The sequence below is a fragment of the Orbicella faveolata genome, unplaced genomic scaffold (genome assembly GCF_042242905.1).
Source record: "Orbicella faveolata isolate gen_17 unplaced genomic scaffold, um_ofav_v1 contig_24, whole genome shotgun sequence".
Lineage (NCBI taxonomy): Eukaryota > Metazoa > Cnidaria > Anthozoa > Scleractinia > Merulinidae > Orbicella > Orbicella faveolata.
In genome coordinates this window covers 33380823-33400626 of record NW_028301552.1, presented here as the reverse complement: position 1 = coordinate 33400626, position 19804 = coordinate 33380823, and the positions used below count along the sequence as shown (strand labels likewise).

Below are 19804 nucleotides of genomic sequence, written 5' to 3'. Positions count from 1 at the left end.
GATTTAGGTAACACCCCTCATGGCTAGTAGCTGGTCAGTTTTCACGGGAAGTAAACATTTATTTGTCTTCTGAATTAAAAAAAAAAAACGATCCCCAGTTTGCTTCGAATATTCACCAAATCTCAAATTTCCAGTTCGTTCAAGAAACTCACTCTACAAGCAAATGCCAAAAGTAATGCGATTTGGAAAATAAATCAGTGCCAAGAGAGTAGTATAAATTACACAAGCCGGAAAACAAAGGTTTATGTGTCATCATGATTTCTGCAGTAGAGTCACACTTTCTTTCACAAAAACCTATTAAACTGAAGGAACGCGAAACATTTGCGCGAATGTTAAACATCCATAAAAATTGCGGCTTCTATAGAAGACCCACTCAGCCTCCGCCATTTTCGATGCCATCGAAATCACGGATATTGCATGGTGAAGCAAAATCTTATTGAATTTACTGTTAAGTTGTGTCTCTGAAAGTATGTTTAGTTATCTGTAGTAGTTTCACCGTGATTTCCTTCGTTTTAGAATGCTCGTAATAAAATATAATAGCCAAACTCTCGTATGTAAACGAAAACAAAGGTGTGGCTGACTAAGAAGAAACGAATTGAAGAGGTAGCGATTGTTTCAGTTGTACAGGCGATCAACATCTGCATCAATGTAATGTACTACGATACATTTTGTAAATCTTCAGGACTTACCTTTTCTCAAAGTAAACTGTTGGAATTCCTGTGACGTCTGCGATCGTTGGACCTTGGTTTAAATTCAAGCAGTTCAGGATTTCTAACAAGTTTGCTGAGGGAGGGACCTCGCCAGATGCACAGCCCTAACGAATCGCAATGCCGACGCATGATCAGACGGCTGTTTTCTTGTAAGTAGACGCCGAAGGTCAGCTGTCGGATCATATTTCATTATTCATCTGAAGATCATATAAGTAGCCAAAACAAGGTTGAAGTGCGCCACTCACGGTGAGCTACTAATCTAGGCCTTTCGATGAACAATTGTGTCACGATTGTGGCGACAGAGAACGCCGCCGCAATAGAACACATCGATTCAGGGTATCTTCTATTTTATCAGATTGAATGACTAGTTTAACTGTTCAGTGTACAATGACCCTACAATGGAACGACAGTATCCGATTAACCTGAGCCAACCGAGAAGAATGGTTCTTACTATTTTCTATTCTTTTCCCCAATCCCAAACCTAATGTTGGTTTGCCGCCGTCGAAATGAGGAGGCACTCGGTTATTGTTCGGACTGGTGTCTAGCACAAATCTTCATCGAACTCTAGGGAATTATTTATGGGCCAAACCCGGGCAACGCGCGCAAACTGACCTTGGGAAGAGTAAACATCCTTTTAATAGAATACTAACCCAAACACTTCCACACGTCTTTCAGCAGGGAACTACAAATTTTTGAAACAGCCAATAGGAACTTAAGTTTAGAGAACGAAAAAATTAAACAGGATCTTTGTGGGAGGCCAGTAGATGAACGACCATCCGTGGGGTATTGTACGCCCGATAAACTGAGATAAACAACTTGAAGTTACAAGACTCTCTGTGCGGGCAGTAAGGCCCTAGAATCACCAGACTAACGTGGTACACTCGTTGGTTTAGAAGAATACCGGGGAGATGACATTTTCGTGGGATCTAATTTTCGCGATCCGCGAAAATTAAATCCCGTGAAAACAAAACCCCGTCTTCAAAAAAATTCCGCGAAAATTTACTTCTTTTAATTACATTGCTGAATTGCAATGAAATTGGTTGCAAACAGCGTAACAAAAACGACCATATGGCTTCCGTTTTTGTTACTTTCAAGTACTGTACATGAAATCCGCGAAAAATTATTCCCAGGAGTAAAGGCTGAAATCCAAATTCGGGTAAATTTCTTCCCGCGAAACTCGAAAAATCCAAAGTCCGCGAAATTTAACTCCCGCGAAAATTTCATGCCACTCGGTATTGTTTTCCCGACCGAGGCTGAATATTTCTATTTTCTGCCGATTTTATGATGAAAATATTCCTGTGAATATTCTTAGATTATAGCGTACGACATTTCAGTTTTCGAATGTAATTGGTGTCTGGATGTTGTTAAAGTAATTTCAGCCCGCCTGCAGGCATTTGATAACTTCCTAAAGAAATGTTATTAGCATTGAATACGGCTGGTGCTGTTTCTGTTGTTTTTTTTTTTTGGCTACTTTTGCCGATTAGATAAAGGAAGAATTTTATACGGTTTAGTTAAAAAAAATATAACTTTATTGTATTTACAAATCCTCAACACAAAAAACTATATTCTCTCCAAAATCGCAGGCACGAGTTTTTCTTAACATATCCTAAAAATTTCGCAAATTTCACCCTCGATATTCTCATAAAATGTATTCTTGTATTAAACATTGTCAATAAGATTTATTATTTTTTAATGAGCTTGAGATTTCTATCGCTTGCCCGAGTCAACTATCACTCATAGAAATCGAGAGCGAGTAATCTAACTGTTTTAGTGTAAATCTACCAGTCGTTCAAAACTTTATCTAACCTTCTTCACAGACACTTCAAAGACGCCAAGAAGCGGCCGTCATTTTGTTAACAAGGGCGCACTGCTACGCTACTCACTATCTATCACAGAATAGATAGTGAGTAGCGTAGCCAATCAGAGAACGGCATTCGTATAGAGCGCTAGAAGATTTATATTAAAATTAACAAAAAAAAAAAAAAAAATAGTGTAACTACAAAACAATTGATGATCAGGAACCAAATAAGAAGAGATTATGGGGACCACAAACTTGGGACTAAATGGTCCGATCGGTCAAAGTGGGCCCACTTCAAAAGTGCTTCAAAATAACCTGCGCCTTTTGGTAGATAGGATTCATTCATCCAGTACTTGTCCCAGTAACATTCTTCCTGGATTCTTGCTTGATGTTCTTCTTCTTTCGTTTTCTTTAGTTTGGAGAGTCCTCAAAGGTTTGCACGGTCAAAGAACGTTACGTCCGTGAGGGATTTAAATTTTTTGCTCGCCTTAGGGCAAATTGACAAAAACAGTTTTTAATCCATGATAACCTTATTAAGTAAGTAGCTACTAGGTTACTACTACATAAGTTCTAGAGAAAAAGCCTTTTCGCTTCTCGCTCGGCAATCTGAGGAAAACTAAAGACTGTTCTTAGTGAACTCTTTGTGACTGGACACAAGTGAACCGGTGGTAGAAATCACGCCTTTGAAGCATTACTGTTTAACAGTTGATTATTAAGCTCAGAGATTGATCCTTTAGGAAAGAGCTCTGTCGCGCTAGTTTGATGCAGAAAATGGCTGTAATTATTCTTTTCGTTGCTGGATGGGAACAGAACTGTAACCTTTGCTATTAAAACTCAGTTTGGATATCTTAAGTTAGCTTACCTTTGCTTTCTGAAGTTGTGGAAAGCCCTGTCTGTTGGAAAATTCTGTTTGTTGTCTCTCTCGACACTGAACGGCACCCCACCCAAAGGTGACTTGATAAAATTCCCCTGCGAAACCTTAAAAAGAGGCTCACGTAGTGATTAAACTGTACAAACTACAAGTTAGTTGTCATTAAGATTAGATAAAAACAAGTTATTTTATTTTTATAAAGTACGATTCAATAAATTGCCAACCTTAGTGACTGAGTAGGTTTTGTACTGCTGTAGAAATGTCTCTTTAAGACTGGGTGAGAAATCTGCAATCTAAGGTTAGAAATTTAATCAAGAAGTTTATAGCCTGAAAAGATGAATGAGAAAGGAACTTTTGAGCAGCAAGCAAGAACCTTTAATTCTGCCTCAAATTGTTTTATAATAATAAGCATCTACATTGGTGTGGAATTTCTTGGGTTGCCCAGATATCTTGAGTTTTTCTTGATGGTAACACATCATGAAATGGTCACAAAAGATTGTTAGGAACCATCTTAGTCCACATGATTGTAGGAGGTCTGGTAGCTTAATTAATGGCTAACTCATAGTACTCTGCCTGTGTTTGAGCCCTAGTCAGGGTGGTTGTATTGAGTTTCTGGGCAAGGCATTTTTCTCTTGCAGTGCCTTCTCCTGGAGTATAAATGAGAAATAACAAATATGTGGCATAATCTAACTGAATGCTAGGGGTTTAAATGAAAATAATGATCTTACTAGCAACATGCATACTGCAAGAACTGCTACTGGCCTGAGAAAAACCATTTACTTGGGACATAAGGCTTGCAAATTAAAATGAAACCAAAAAATGTGTGTGGACACAATTTGTTAGTGGCCAATCAACAATAAAAAAATAACCTGTGAGTAAACAGATGCTGTTTGGCACTTCACTCCACTCATCATAACAAAAAAAAGACACAGACACACACATACATGTCTACCGAATAATGACTGCAAACGTCTCGTACTCCAGGCTAGACTTCCAAAAAGTTATATTACTTCTTGCTTAGGGAGACATAAGAATCAAACATAATTGCACATACCCTTGAATTATCAGCCAATAAACGAAGAGTTTCCTTATCTAGCAGAAGTATCAACCTGGAAAATGAAATCAAAACAAAGGTGATTAAAAACTTGCACAGCCAAAATGATCTCAAGTTAAAAGCAATAATATTAAAATAATTAAAAGCAAGGACATTGTGATTCTTTTACATGCCAAAAGCTTTATAAATAACCATGACTCCACACCTTTGAATCTCTTGAAGAACTGCCACAGCAAAGTAAGCACAATTATGAATGGAGTCCAGAACACTTTGGTTGTCTTTTTCACCTGGTAAACAAGAGATGAATGGTTAAATTATGCACAATGAAGTTAAACTTCAAGTAAATGATAGGGATCCCTAAGAAGGGTGGTAGGAGGAGGAGCAAGGGGGGGATGGAAAAACAAACGTGACATGATGACATTTTCTAAAATTATAGATCAATAGAATCTGATCCCATTCCTCACATACAAAAAAATATTATCAGAGCATGGCTTCTTGACCTCTCCCTCCCCCCCCCCCCCCCCCCGTCCCGAAAAAAAATTCATTATTTACTCAATCAAAGTTCTTACATCTCCTCTTTCCTTGTCATGTGCACTTTTTAAAAGTTTTACTTTTTCTCTCTTTGTAAATTTTTCTGTCTTTGTCAAATCACGGGTATATTAACAGTATTGTTTGAACGAGAGGTTCCCTTTATAATTTTCCTTTGCATATGGGGCTTCATGTCCTAATTCTAAATGTACAGTCATATTAAAATTATTGTCAGTATAAATAAATTGTCTTATTACCATTCTCGCCATCTTGTTGTTCTGAAACAATGCCTCTCACAGTCAACAGCTGTATCACAAAATACAGTTCTGCTGTCACATTTGGAACTAAGTTTGCTGTGACATAAATAATAAAAATTAAAATAACATGTTACAAGTCTTGCCAATGATTAACTCAATCTGCAAAAATAGGTATGTGAAAAGATTGACTCACCTAATATACACCTAGAATACACTTTGGCAAGAGCATCAAGTTTGTCATGGAGAACAACTTTCTCTTTATCCACTTGTATAAAATGAACCTTTTCATTATGAGTTTGTTCTTTAAACTGTTGAGGACTTGTAGCACCTGTGGCCCCATTGTCTGAGGAATTATCCACACTGGGGTTCTTGCAAGGTGATGCTGTTGACAGCAAACTATCATTTAGCTTTGAATGGCTGTTCTGCCAGGGATCAGATGTTGTTGGCTGTTTTGGCGGACTTACGATGAAATCGCCCAAAACATGAAGTGGGGGAGACCTAATGCTAGACTGGGGACTAGGACTAGTTCTATTTCCCCAAGGGGAATCCCCTTTGTTTTTCTTTCTAGATTTCATTAGTTTTAACATGTTTCTTTCTTCTTGCAATGAGGCTGGACTTCCATGGCTCTCTAGGACTGTGTGCGGGGATGTAAATGGTGAAGAGGAGAATGTTGGTGACACTTTTCCTTTCTTTCTGTCAGTTTTGACCTGTGTTGGCGTGATTCGCCTCGAAGGAGTTACTTTTTTGCTGTTGACAAAGAAATGGCTCGAATCAGACAGATCAGATATAAAATATAATAATAGTATGGTATCTTTCAACCTGCTATTACAATAATACTCGAACCACATACTAAGTCATATTCCAAAGTCAAGTATTTACACAAAACCTTTTGATATCTTGCATTATAAAATAACTGAGGTACTATGCACGCTCTCATTGGTTGATAGGTGTGTTTAGATGAGAGTATGAAAAAACTGTTCTGGCATTTTAGATTCACGCATTTTTTTGAGAAGTGTTTTATAAACGCAATAGTCAGAGTACTTTTTCCATGTTCACACTGTCTCATCTTAACACCTAGGGTTGGGAGGATTCTCGAAAGCTATGAAAACCTTCAACTGCATCTCAGGTCTGCATAACTGTCTTGAATTCTCCAAACCTCCAACATATTTAGATGAGGCTATGTAACCAAGGAAAAAGTGCTCTATTGCTTAATTACAGCATCCATGTATTGTGTAGTTAATATATAGGTTAAGACTGAGGTCTCTAATATCAGCCAGAGCCAATTTCAGCTAGGCCATCCAAAATGAGACTAAATATTTCATTCAGCTTGCATGCAATAAAATTAGGTTCAAGGGAACATGTACATCAAAGTCAACAATATTATGAAGTAAACTGAGTCTAATCCTTTTTATCTGATTCCCATGTTCCACTAACCCATACCCTCAGGGGAAAGAGATAGAACCCTGCCAGGAGTCCATCACTAAGAGTGTGGAACTCCCATACTATGCCCATGTCACAGCATTTTTACAGACTGGTCTATTTTTAGACTTCTTTTCCCACAAAATAGGTCAGTTCCGGTCTATATGAGTGCACATCAGTGAGGAAAAAAAATTGTTTTTCTGTTCCTGCAGGGGTCTGAATTCGCAATAAATTCAAATTAAAAATAGATCAGTCTGTGAATATGAGGAATGTCAGAAGGTTGCAAGCTCCTAGTGATGGGCTCCTGTCCCTGCTTGTGAGCATGTGCAGATTTACCTGGCAGATCCCATGGGAGGGAAGTCATCTGGATCATCAATATTTAACTCAGGCTGTGTAACCTGTGGTGCCTGTCTATCTCTATCATTTCCGTGAGCTTTGGGAGACTTTCTCCTGAAGTGCGGTGATGAAGAAGGAGAGGAACGATACTCATGTAGTTTGTCTCTGCGACTTTGTGATAGTGGAGTAACGGGCGATGGTGAAGGAGTCTTTTGCGAAGGAAATAAATTTCCTTGTGAGTTCTTTGTTGCATGTTGTGTTTGTTCTGATGATGAGTTAGCTCGTTTGGCTTGTGAAACTGAGGCTTTCTTGGGAGTAATTGCCGCACTTTGCCGTGGTGTTAAGTGATGGGATGTCTTCTCTCTGAGGTAGTTCAGAAGGAAGGGCACCAGTTCTGCAATATCATACTGCTCAAACTTTTCCTTTTCACCTTTAACATCCTAAAAAAGGGAAAACATTATATGAAAAAAGAAAATCGCTACTAAACATTCGTTTGAAGGAATTAATTTTGAGATCCACTATACTAAAAGACAAATAAATTCCCCAGGGGGAGGGAACTCCCATATAAAAAAGATGGGGGTGTTTGTCGTACCTTTTAGGGGTTTAAAAAGCGGTTTTGGTACCTTTAAGGGTGTTCAAGCTCAAAAGGTCCACAGCAGGAGCTTTCATGGTACCTTTTAGGGTATTGAACACAAAAAAAATGCCAGTTTTCACGTGACGTCATCACCTTCCAAAATAAAAAATTACCAATCATTCTGAAGTTTTAGTTTCATCAGATGTAAGACCCTCTTATAACTTGACGTTGACAAGTTTCCTCATTTTGTAATAGAGGCTGTTTGGATTTCCAATTTAACACGTTTGATGACATTAAAATGGCGGCCCAATAAGGCTCCCAAGTAGGTCAAAAGCTTTTGCTAACTGAACAGTTCTTGCTCTGCAAGAAGTGTTAATTTCAATGTGTCAGAGCTCTAGAAACACCTTTCCAAATAATGTGTGAAATAATAATAATAATATAATAATAATAATAGATTTGTACAGCGCCATATCCATGGCTCATGGCGCTTTACAGTAAAAAATGTTATTAAAAATAAAATTTACATTAAAAATTTACATCAGTGATAAAAAATTACTAAAAAATAAAATAGCTAAGCTGTAAAAATGAAAGTAAAACTAGGAATCATTAGAACCTTTAAATAAAAACTGACTAACTTAACTAAGTGACTAAGTGAAATAATAACTGCAGAGACCTCAATCTTGGCGAGGTTGTTTATATAACAATCATCTATCATATCCCAGCTTCTTGACTTAATTTATTAAATGCTTAAGGTTTTAATTTTTGATGGTGTGACTGTGAAAACCAGCCATATGACAGGAGATCTCCGACAATCCACTGATTTTAAATTTTGTCTCATTTACACTGGGAATTCACAGTTGTCAATAGAAGAGAGTACATTCAGTTAATGTGTTGTTTTAGAATATTGGTACCTCTTAGCGGTGAAAAATTTTAAGCCACACCTACAATGCAGAGCCATCTCCAGGGTTCTTTACAAAATTGCTGTTCTTTTTAATATGGGAGTTCCCCCTAGGATTAATTCCTTCTTCTACTATATAACAACAAATTATAAATAAAATTATATAGCTGGATTTTTCCCTCATCATTGCACGCTCTCATTGACTACTGTATGGTCACATGACATCTAAAAGAAACTGTTTTTGTTGATTGTAATATTTCCCACTTACACACCTTTGATGTCATTATTTTTATTTTATTTTATTCGGAGAAAATGAATAAGTTCTCTGGAACTTGACAAACTTTTTCGAGCAAATGTGACTCGACAAGTGCAAGTTGCGTCGAATAATATTGGAACACTGAGCGTAACATTGTTGCAGAGTTCCCGTTTCAAGAACACATCCGGTTGAATGCAAACCCGGCTAGTTCAGATTTGAGCAGTTCCATATAATGTCAATAGTAAGTATTGTATTCTCTTGCAGTTATCTTAACAGTAGGTTACCTGGTTCCTGTGAGTTTGACGAGGATCGGTTAAGTCTTCCGATGTTATTTCCCCGTCTAAAATCTTGGCCAATATGGAGGCCATTTTGTCTCCTCCATTTCAAATCAACCGCGCATAGTTGTCGTGCGCAAGATCCGGGAATGGTCAGCGTGAAGTTTGGCGCGAAAATTTAACCAATCAGATGGCTGAATCTCTGTCTTCAGAGTATAAATTCGTTTTCACTGTGAATTCCTTCGAGTTCTTAGGCTTAAATCACGGTCAAAGATGCCTAAAAGACAGTTTCCTTTCGATCGATCCTCCCCACTACAGCTTAAGACCTACGTGAATGCTTTTCACTTCGAAAAGGCGAACAATATGGACAGTATTTATGGTAGGTACTGGCGTTGTCGTGTTTTCAATAAGGATGTCAGCCGCGCTATATTCGACTGAAAGTGATTCCTTTCCTTGCAGCAAGAACACGAGAATTGATGAACGAAGGCTCGCTTCGACTCAAGAAAACCCAGGCGGTCCAGAAAAGTCCCTTGCAAGTGGAAGAAACGTTTAAATGTCAAAGCTGTCTTCACTCCAAGTGTGGGTTGCGCGTAATTTGTGCCTTCTGTGAACGAAGCACGTGTGAGGATTGCGGTCGACAGTGTTTGCATTGTGCAGGGATATTTTGTAGTTTGTGCTCCATTGTCAAGTAAGTAGTGGTCGGCTTTTGGTTTTGAGTGAGCCTTGTATCTCTAACTCGGAATATTGTAGCTGTCATTCAATATTATTTCGAGACACAAAAATCACAGAAGTGCAATTATTAACCACCATCAGATGCTTGGTCTGAAGATGGCTAGTTTTTCTAAAGTAATCTGACTTACTTTTCTGGCGCTATTTTTGCGGGCCTGGTAGAGGGAAGGAAGGAGTTAAGGAGCAGTTCATCTGCATTCTTTTAAACCTTATTTTTATTCGGCCTTTTAATTTTAATCTACACCTCTTCAAGAATTTGTTCGTAAGGTTTAGGGTAAACTGTAAAACAGTCGTATTTTTTGCCAACCCGAGCGACGGTCAATATTCGAACGAAAGGTCTGGAGCGAGTGTAAAAACGGCGAGGGAGAGTGGGGAGAGACGCTAAAAGATGCGGCTGGTCATCATTCATAAGTTAAATTTGTTCAAAATTACCTGTTCTTCCAGCAACAGGAAATTCCCATTGGTTTAATTCTGACGCAACCTGTCATAAAATGTCACTCACACCTCATCAAAAAGATATAGACACCGTATCAGTTTCACGGTAAAGACAGTAATTCTTGCGGGAAAACGGACAACGTTGACTTGGATGCGCTTGCAAGTGATTTAGCAGCGGTCCACTCATAAAAATTATCATTTTACTCTCAGTATGAACGGCTAGCTCACTAAATACATTGGCAATATTCCTTGAAATTTATAACTGAAGACAGCCAGATCGGGTTTCTCAATGGCCATTCGCGTGCATGAATGACCCCAAAAACAAGCAAATATACACGCAAACAAATTATTTCTGCACATATTTTTCTTGTGGCTACGGACTGACCAAGACTTAAACGTCTTGTCCACTTTATAATTTTTTTAGGTAAGAAGTCATAAGTTATATAGGATTAAGTATTGTTCAGTCTGTAGCCCCAAGAAAAACAGGAAAAATACGTGCAGAAATAATTTGTTTGCGTGTAGATTTGCTTGCTCTCGGGGTCATTCATGCATGCGAATGGCTGTTGAAAACCCTGACAAGCCATGAAATAATGTCAATGCATTTAGCGAGCTAGCTGTACATACCGAAATTGAAATGGTAATTTTTACGAGTGGACCACTGCAAAGTTTCACTTTTACAGGTAAATTCTGTACACAGTCAGCAACGAGACGTCCACCAAACCTTAAGTTTTGTCTAGATGCTTTTGCACTGAAGGTCACATGTGATTGATAGCTGCTGGAAGATGTGGGTGGAGCTGTCAAGCAATTTCTGTCACCTCAGTGACATTATACGACCCCCGCTCAGAATGAATTCATTGTATGAAAAGCTGACAGTCGTTTTCTTGCCTCACACACTTCACATGCAAGGATTGTGCTTACGGTGCTTCGCAACTTCCGAAAACGTCTGAAAATGACTGTTTTGCAGTCTAGGTTTAGAGCAATTGTTTGTGTTCTTAGCCACTTGTAAATAGACTACGAGTGGTCCATCTTTCACTTAGGGACTACCGCCTAAGCCCAAGAGTTTGCCCTTTCACAGCTGTGTGATTTTTCGGGGTAGGATTTCTCATCTTGAAGTCCTCTTTTTATTGTCTGTTGTCAATAACCTCGGGAGATATCCTGAATAAAATTGGCGTGCTCTACTCTTCAAGTAGCCAGGCAAAAACATATGCTGTGAGAAGTATATCTTCGTTCAGTGCTTGTTCAGCGAAACTGCTAAAGAAGTTTTAAAAAGAAGACGGCAAATGTGGCATCTTGTAAAGTAAAGTTATTGCGAAAATTTCAAATGCAGAGTTTCAACCGAGAATTTACATTATGTCTTTGACAAAGAAGATCATCCAACTGCGGTGAAATGTTTGCTGATAGCAGTGGAAAGTTTCAGGTGAATGTCCGGTTTCAAGGGAAAGTCCGGTCCAATCTTTCAAATGGACAGCAGAAAGGCCAAGCTCAGTGAATTTAAATTCGATGACTTGGACGATGCTGTTGAGCAGCGAAATCACTAACACGCTCGCAGTCGGGTTGGAGGCAGAAAGCTTTGCCAAACAAACCACTGGATAAATTTAAATCTTTCCAAAGCCTGTTGGCAGATTTGCAAGAATATCACGGCTTGCAAAGCGCGATCCCAACACTTCGATTTGCTTTGGTACTGTTTCGATTTTCTCCGGTTCCAAGACATTCCTGCAAGACCTCACACGTATCTCAAATGTTGACAACACGTCAACGTTCCTAACATAAGCCAATCATATTTTTGTGTTGTGAGAGCAACGCATAATTCAAACTCTTGGGCTTAGGCGGTAGTCCCTCCTTCCGCACACTCCTCGCCCCCAGGATCTCACGTGGAAATTTTTTTCTCGCGGTTTTCTTTTGCGTCACGCACGGCAGACTAAGCGAAAGAGGGACTACTCATAGTCTACTTGTAAATGGTACATGTTGTCTTCCTGTGACAAGTCCTTTTAGAAAGTAAAGTAAGCTTTTAGCTTTTATGGTAGCCTTTCCAGCACTAAGCCAGGATCATCAGAGGCCCTGACTACTTGCTTGAAGATGAAAAAATGTTGATTATACTATGTACATCTCTTTTGACATGATGCTGGGTGTTTAAGTGTTATCCATTATACCTCATTTCCTACATAAAGTGCTACCTTCTAGATTCCCTCCACAAATCAGCAGGGTGTAAAGAAAACCAAGTTTTGTGTGGCCCTTCCCACAAAACTGTGACTATGATGTACTAGCCAGAAAGTCATTCTCACTAACCTTCAAAATGTCATCTACATAACTTCTGTGCATTTGAAATGCCTCAAAAAATTTCCCAAGAAACTTCACTGAGAAGGACAGAGTCCACCAGCACTGTGATATCGGACACAACTGTCTTTGCACACTGATTGGTACTCTCTAAGATTAAATTAACAGCCAACCCACCCCTTGAAAAGCAGTCAGAATTTTTTACAATTTATAGGGTAAGAGAATGGGGCTTACTATACATCTTTGTGGCAAAATAAATGGCATAAAAGTGATGCTGGCATTGACATTATTGGAAGCTGACAGAGCTGGCAAAACCAGCAGGACGAAACATTAAATCCAGTCCCTGGACTGGGAAAATTGGGGAATAGGAAAAAAAATCAATCTCCCTTCTCTTCCCTCTCTGAAGGTTTAAAATAAGCTAATTTTGATAATTAATAATATCAAAATTCTAACTTGGGGGAATAAAACAAAATTAATTAATTATGAAATAAAACAACAGAAATTAATTATTTATCCCTCAACTTCGATGTGATTTCTTTTGTTTTATTCATCCAAGCCTCAGAGCCGAGTTACAGTTTTATTGAATCAAAATGGCTTAGTACAGAGTAGTGTTTCTGCTCTTGTTCTGGGATTGGTCTTGTTATACACATTATTACGGTTGAACTTCTATTAAGCAGTCACCCCTTATTTAAGTGGCCATTTATCAAAGTCCTGAAATTATTGTCAGTAAACTACTGCAAATAAAACCCTTATTAACCGGCCACCTCTATTAAGCAGCTGCGGCCACCTTTTGCTCGTGTCAATTAGGGTTTCTCTATTTGTCTTTACCCCTATTAAACGGCCACCCAAAATTTAACCCATGTAATTTGTTTTGGAAAAAGCAATGGCTGGTGAGTCCGAAATAAAACATTCAAACACATGTTTATCATGATTGTCTTGAAGTGACTCCATGTTCACCTAGAAATTAACTTGATGGTGAAAATATTGAAGGTAAACAAACCCCAATCAAGCAGCCACCTCTCATTTCCCCAAGGGTGGCCGCTTAATAGGGGTTTGACTCTACAATGAAATGCATTTAAGACCTCCAGTGAGTTTTTCTAACAAAGTACTGTTTGAATTCTTGCTTTAGCTATGATGCAAAATATGAAAGATGTTATTGCCTTGGATGTTCACCACAGTAGGACTTGCATGAAGTAGGATATGATTGATCTCCATGGGACTGCTGTATAATTTGAATTTTCCTGTACTCAAAGGATTGCCTTATTGTATATTTACACATTGTACATTATGTAATTATTAAAAGCCTTGTTGTTCCATTGTGTCTAGTTTAGAGTCTGATTTCTTAGCATCATGCTTATAAATTAACTTTTACCAGACTATGCAACATTAGATGACCTGAATGTTTTCATTGTAAAGTTTAAGATATATTATTTATAACATCTGAAAGGAATAGAGTTAAATGTGTTTTCTACATTGAAAGTAATTTTGTAATGTACACACTTTTTATTCGGGCTTTCCGAAGGAAACGCCCGAGGTATAAATTCGGCTCCATTTTTATTTTTATTTTTATTTTTTTTGCGTTCAGTCACAAAACGCAGTTCAACTACAGCGCATGCGTGAAGTGTACGCGCATACGTAGAATGAACCCTAAAGAGCATGGTTTAAAGCAACGGCCGCTCTGGTGGAAAATTCCTCGTTTGATGAAAGCGAAAGAAATTCGATGGCTATCACGCTCAATGTACATACAAAGTCACACACCGTTCGCGGTAGACCCACACTAAAACTTGTGGAGCGTTTTGAGAACGGGTCGGTCAGCGAACTTTACGAGAGATCAATTTACGAGCGATCCTTTACGAGTGAACCTTCTATCGAGAAATACTAAGCGAAACCAGTTATATCAAACGAGCTATCTCATATTATGTTTACATATAAACACAACCGTGTATTTAGACGTGATCGAGAACCCAGTAGAATACCAGAAGCTACTCTGAAACGTCTCAGAAGAAAGGGCAGGAGACCGAAGGAATTTGTTGGCTACGTCGTTATGCGAAGGTTGGAAGAGTTACAAAGAATGTTTGTAAGCTTCATACGAAGAGGGTAAGATTAAATAAAGTTGCACAACATGAGAAGTATTTGTTGAATTGTTCTGTGAGGGTATATCAAAGGATAATAAAATTGAAGTATAGAGCAAGTCAGTATTTATCAATGTTTTCTTTTAATAGACCCATGTGTCTTTATAAGAGTCAGACACCCGTATCAAACTATTGTAACTTTCAACTGAGTTCAGATATAGAGAAAAACCCTGGTCCTACTCCAATGTACATTGACCCCAGCAAAACAATAACGGCACCATATAGCCAAGCTAATGAGTTGGTATTTGGACAAAGTTCAGGACAACAATGTGTTGCAATGAGTTTATGCTCTTTGATTTTCAATAACAAACAAGGAATCAATTCTGCTAATGATCTGGTGTCAATAATGAATATTGGAAATCAGTTGTATTTAAGTTTGTCTCAGTTAACCAGACAATCATTTTTAATGCAGACCGAATTACCCACACTTTTAAATGTGTTAGAGACTGACTATGAACTTCAATACAGTGAAACCTACACTGGTACTATTCATCAAGAAGCTACAATAGAAGGATATCAGTACTGTACCTCCTCAGAGCCTTTCAATCACTTATATCCGAAAATGTCAACAATTTTGTCTTGACAATAGACTGTACTGCAGTGGCTATCTATTATAATGGCAATATGGGCTTGAAAATATTTGTTTCTCATGCAAGGGATATATATGGTAGAAGCCATCCTCGAGGTACATGTGTGCTCCTTGAAGTATCATCACTGAATAGCTTAGTACATTATTTTCAGAGTATACATAACAATGAGATATTTGAGTTGAAAGGGGTTTAAATTGATAGAGTTCAAATTAATACCCTTTTTAAGAGTCATGCCTGTGAAACCAGAAAGTTCAATGTGAGTTGTGCTTGGTCTATCGGCTACCATTGAAGTTTTAAATGACAAGCAAGATTCACTGACATTAAAAATGAATGATGAACTTCTTAAAGAACTGATAAACGAAGATGTTCTTCATTTTGACGAGAATGCTCTAGCCAAGAAATTACTCTTCGTTGACAACTTTGCGGTCGAATATGATGACAATTTCACAGTACTATCTGTCATCCTACAAAAGAACAAGATCGAATGAAGAGACAAATCACCGCCAACATGAACATTTCCCTTGGCGACAATGATAATATATACCAGTATAGGTGTACTTTTGTTTTACGTGGGTTACATTCTGTAACTGCAAAAATTTTAATCAAAATATAAACAAGAACAGATCATCCAAGAAACTGAACAAAGAACATTGAACATCTTGTTATAACTTGTGAATTGTTCCTCCGTTAGACTTATTTGTCGTTGTTTCCGGTCAATACAAAGGAAAACAACACAGCGTTGATGCCAAATATTTAGACATTTCCATTGTTTTGTTACAGTTTTGTTATACATAATTCCAAAAATTTATGCTCTCTCAAGAGCACTCACTCTAACTATATAATGTTGCAGTGGTTTCAGGGATTTTTCTATTAAAAACAATACTTATGAACTATTGAACAGTACTGTTGCTTTAATCTACTGATTTCTGACAACTCCCCTTGGGTCAACATTTAGCAACAAACTATGACTCGACACCAATAATAGGTAAAAAATTGCATTCTCCTTGCAATTTCAGGCAAATACATTACCTACTCAGGGTTTGTAAAAGCCTTGAAAGTCCTTGAAGATGCTTGAATTTAAAAATAAAAAAATTCAAGGCCTTGAAAGTACTTCAATTTGAGGACTAGGGCTTGATTTTAGCAATGCTTTTCCTTAAGCAATTTTCAAGTTGAAAATTACAGTACTTTCATGGAAAAGCTGAGAAATAATATTAAATAATTATAAAATTGCTTGTGCAAACACAAGTAGAATTATTCATAACAAGCAGTAATGAAATTGCGTGACAACAGTGACAATCACAATATGGCAGTCCCCTAAAGATAACTCCTGATGTACGATATTGAAAGCCTGAGTTCACGCAGCCATGCATCTTGTTGTCAATAAATTGAATACTACCTTCATTATTTGAGTCACTCTCTCCTCTATTAGGATTGAAGCACTCCTTCCTCCCTTGCAACCAAGGGAAAAGAGAAAAAAACATTTTTGTTTTCCTAAGACAGTAATTATTGTGTCTAGTTTTTTTGTTTCATCCTGACCACTGAGGTAACTGACTGTTTATTGTTTAGCCCTAAAGGGCATACATTTTGTTCTCCTTGATAGTGCTTCTACAAATGGGTCGTAATAGAGGTTTTGCATGGCAGCTGTGTTGCATGTCAGGAACAATGAAAATGTTTTGCTTATTCAGAAAGAACATTTTTTTCCCATAGGAAAAGATGCCATTGTTTCTGCCATGCTAAACCTTTAATGCTTGACTTTCTCTACATGTGACTTATGATTAGCCATTTATTTAATTGTTATACATACATTGTTTATTGGCCCAATGAATAGGCGATTTGCATGATGGTGTCATTTGACTACAACTACCAGAATCCTTCACTTTTTCTGTTTCTTATGTTAATTAGGGCAATTGTTATTTAAACCCCACTGGGACTAAATGATAAAGAAAAAACGAAAGGAATTCTGGTAGTTGTAGTCAAATGACGACACCATGCAATCTGCTACTCTTAAGAACAACAATGTAGAGTTTGACACTTCAAACTTCATATCAGCCTGGGGTTAGTTTCTATCCCTAGGTTAGTAATCCCAGCTCTGTTTCACTTATTATTGTCATTATTAAACAAGCAAGTAGTATTTTTAAAGACTATTTGCAGGACATAAATTATCGATATTGCATATAAGTCAACAAAGCACATGAATAATTTGATATACCAAGTGCAGTGGAGCCGGTACTGCCAAAAGAACGTCATCAAATCTCTTTCTCGGTTTGAGGATAATGCCCAGAGGAACTTTTTATTCTACCCACCTGCCCGCCCTATAGCTTATAAACTACACTGTGACTCTTGTTGTAGCACCGAATTTTTTATCCCCACGACTTAATGAAATACGATAATTGTTGCAGTACATAATAGGATACTAAATTTAGAACTGTCAATCATGGCACGTTGTGAACTTGACTAAGACAAGCTCATGACAAAGGCAAAAGTGAGAGGGTATCGTTTAATTTTTTTTCTTCAGTGCAAAGGCTGGAAAAAAAAAACATTTTCCAAGAATAAACAAACGCTAAACTGAAGTATTACGGAATGGACCACTGTTATTTCTGGTGTTATTATTTCTTGAGTATGTAGCAAGGCTTGTTGTGGACTTAATAAAAATCTCCCCTCGGCCAACACCGCGCCAATAGACTGACAAACCGGAAGTTATGGTAAACGAAATTCGCCTGGGGCACTGGGTACTAGCGCGTACCCGGAAGTTCGCGAAATTTCTGGTGACTTCTAGCTACTTCTGGATCTCTATGTTTCCAGCAGTTTCGAAAGTTCTTGATCAATCTAATTTAGGAGAGTGAAATAATGCACAGTATAAATACGAGTCACCAGCAATGACCAAGCAGTTTGACTCGAAGTATTTTAATGTAGAGGCAATCACGGTTGTTCACCGGCAAAAGAAGAAATCGCAAACATGGACGAAAGAGAAGTGAAATGCGACAACTGTCAGAGACAAGTTCCTTCCGAAAATTACCAGATGCATGTCGTTCACTGCAAGCGAAATATTCAGCTGTGCTCTTTGTGTGGAGAAACAATGTTGAGAAGCGAAGAAAAGGAGCACTTCAAGGAATTCCACGCAGAAATTAACTGCATTCAATGTGGACAGAAAACTACGAGAAGCGAGGAAGAGAATCACCTAGCAAACAAGTGCGGTAAGAGACCGATTCCATGCCAGTATTGTGGAGTAACCTTGCCGAGAGAAAAAATGCCAGAACATCAGGAATTCTGTGGATCAAGGACGGAATGGTGTCGCAATTGCAGTCGATACATTTTAATCAGAGATCTTCGGAATCACGAGAAATCTTGCGATCATGGAGGCGCTAGTCAGAAGTGTGCTACCTTGCCTTGCGAATTCTACGGATCTTCAATCCCGCTTGAAAACCTTGATGTTCATCAACGCCAGTGTTTAGAGGAAAGCCAAGACTCTCAAATACCTCTTCTTGTAGAGCGTGAGGATGGCTTTTTCCAAGAGATCGCAGCGACAAGAGGAAAAAGCAGTGACGATCACGAAAGACGTGATCATATTTACTCAAACTCCGTCTCGCATGACAGCACCGAAGCTCCCAGCGAAGCTCAAGCAGAAGGAAACAGTATTGTTGCTCTGCCGTGTGAAATCTGTGGCGAACTGTGCCCTTCAGATAGATTAATGAAACACCAAGAGGAATGTAGCCAAGAAAGCGAAAACACTGTGGACCCCATAGCTTTCGGGAGAGAAGAGAACCTGTACGGCAGCAATCTACCTCACTTACGGTTTTCAAGCGCTCAGAGAAATTCGCCAAATAGAGACAATCTGGAAGATTCGTTTGATGATTTTACCATTCAGGGATCTCCGTATTACATTCTAGCGAACGTTTTTCGCGACCTCGGAGTGAGAAGATGGCCATTTCAAATGATGAGAAATGTTTGGTCCCACAATTGACTACAAAAACAAACAGTATTGTTTTATTTTGGGATGCAAGTAATAGTTCTTAAATATGTAAATTTAATCCTTAATGATAGACATTTTTGTCTGTAATAAGCAAGCTGTTGGTGAGGACTAATAAATTGTCATTTGAAAATTTAATTTACCTGGAGTCTTTTCCATCGTGCTGGATACCGAAAGTTTCGGAGGAGGGGTGGGGAAGGGGGGCCGCAGTTGGGGTGGGCTGGAGAGATCGAGAGGACGCAGTCGAATAAATTAATTTTTAAAGACGTCGGACAGTTGTAACATCTAAAGGAACAAATAAAAATAATTAAATATACATATACCTCTCAGCCCATAAGAAAATGGTCCAACTTTCACTGTTTAAGCCAACAACATGGCTCCGACCAAAACAAATTGATACAGTCGCTCCGATGTAGCTGGGTGCAACAATGGCTTTGAGCTTTTATCGTGAGGAAATTATGAAGAAAAAAAATTCCTACATGAGGATACGGGTGTGTTTATTGAAGACTGAAGCTTAGTTAAGACTGGTGTAGATAAAGGTAAAAACTCGTGAATTTCTGACACTTATTTTACAATAACGGCTGGTAATCCTTTAGATATCGATTTTGAGTACAAAGTTACAGTGAACCTAAAAAATATGTGAGAAAGCCTATATCAGCACATCCCCGTCGAACTAGCCTCATTTCGTTCCATGGTCAGAT

At 38.3% G+C, this 19804-nt stretch overlaps 4 protein-coding genes across 5 annotated transcripts in view; 2 read left to right on the top strand and 2 right to left on the bottom strand.

The window, feature by feature from the left end:
- The window catches only part of LOC110056168 (codanin-1-like), a 33629-nt gene extending 24442 nt beyond the window's left edge, over positions 1 to 9187 (bottom strand). The window contains exons 1-8 of the mRNA XM_089292847.1: positions 8986 to 9187; positions 6974 to 7413; positions 5412 to 5965; positions 5219 to 5314; positions 4639 to 4720; positions 4434 to 4488; positions 3604 to 3672; positions 3371 to 3486 (exon numbers count right to left, since the gene is read on the bottom strand). Coding sequence (XP_089148973.1) covers positions 3371 to 3486; positions 3604 to 3672; positions 4434 to 4488; positions 4639 to 4720; positions 5219 to 5314; positions 5412 to 5965; positions 6974 to 7413; positions 8986 to 9069 — 1496 coding nt within the window. The 5' untranslated portion in view covers positions 9070 to 9187. The remainder of the gene's footprint in view (positions 1 to 3370; positions 3487 to 3603; positions 3673 to 4433; positions 4489 to 4638; positions 4721 to 5218; positions 5315 to 5411; positions 5966 to 6973; positions 7414 to 8985) is intronic.
- LOC110056200 (pantetheinase-like) overlaps positions 1 to 19804 on the bottom strand; it is a 51798-nt gene that overhangs the window by 3072 nt on the left and 28922 nt on the right. The window contains exon 1 of one of the 2 annotated variants that reach the window (XM_020762646.2): positions 690 to 1316. The exons of the other annotated variant lie outside the window; for it this stretch is intronic. The gene's annotated coding sequence lies outside the window, so the exon portion shown is untranslated. Of the gene's footprint in view, positions 1 to 689; positions 1317 to 19804 lie in introns of those variants that run through there. 2 annotated transcript variants of the gene reach the window in all.
- Positions 9199 to 13735, top strand: LOC149111367 (uncharacterized). The gene is made up of 3 exons (XM_089292850.1): positions 9199 to 9355; positions 9436 to 9664; positions 13544 to 13735. The coding sequence occupies exons 1-3, from the start codon at positions 9250 to 9252 to the stop codon at positions 13593 to 13595; spliced, it is 387 nt and encodes a 128-aa protein (XP_089148976.1). The 5' UTR covers positions 9199 to 9249; the 3' UTR covers positions 13596 to 13735.
- Positions 17865 to 19241, top strand: LOC149111366 (uncharacterized). Its single transcript, XM_089292849.1, has one exon. It carries the CDS (start codon positions 18093 to 18095, stop codon positions 19095 to 19097), a length of 1005 nt encoding a protein of 334 aa, XP_089148975.1. The 5' UTR covers positions 17865 to 18092; the 3' UTR covers positions 19098 to 19241.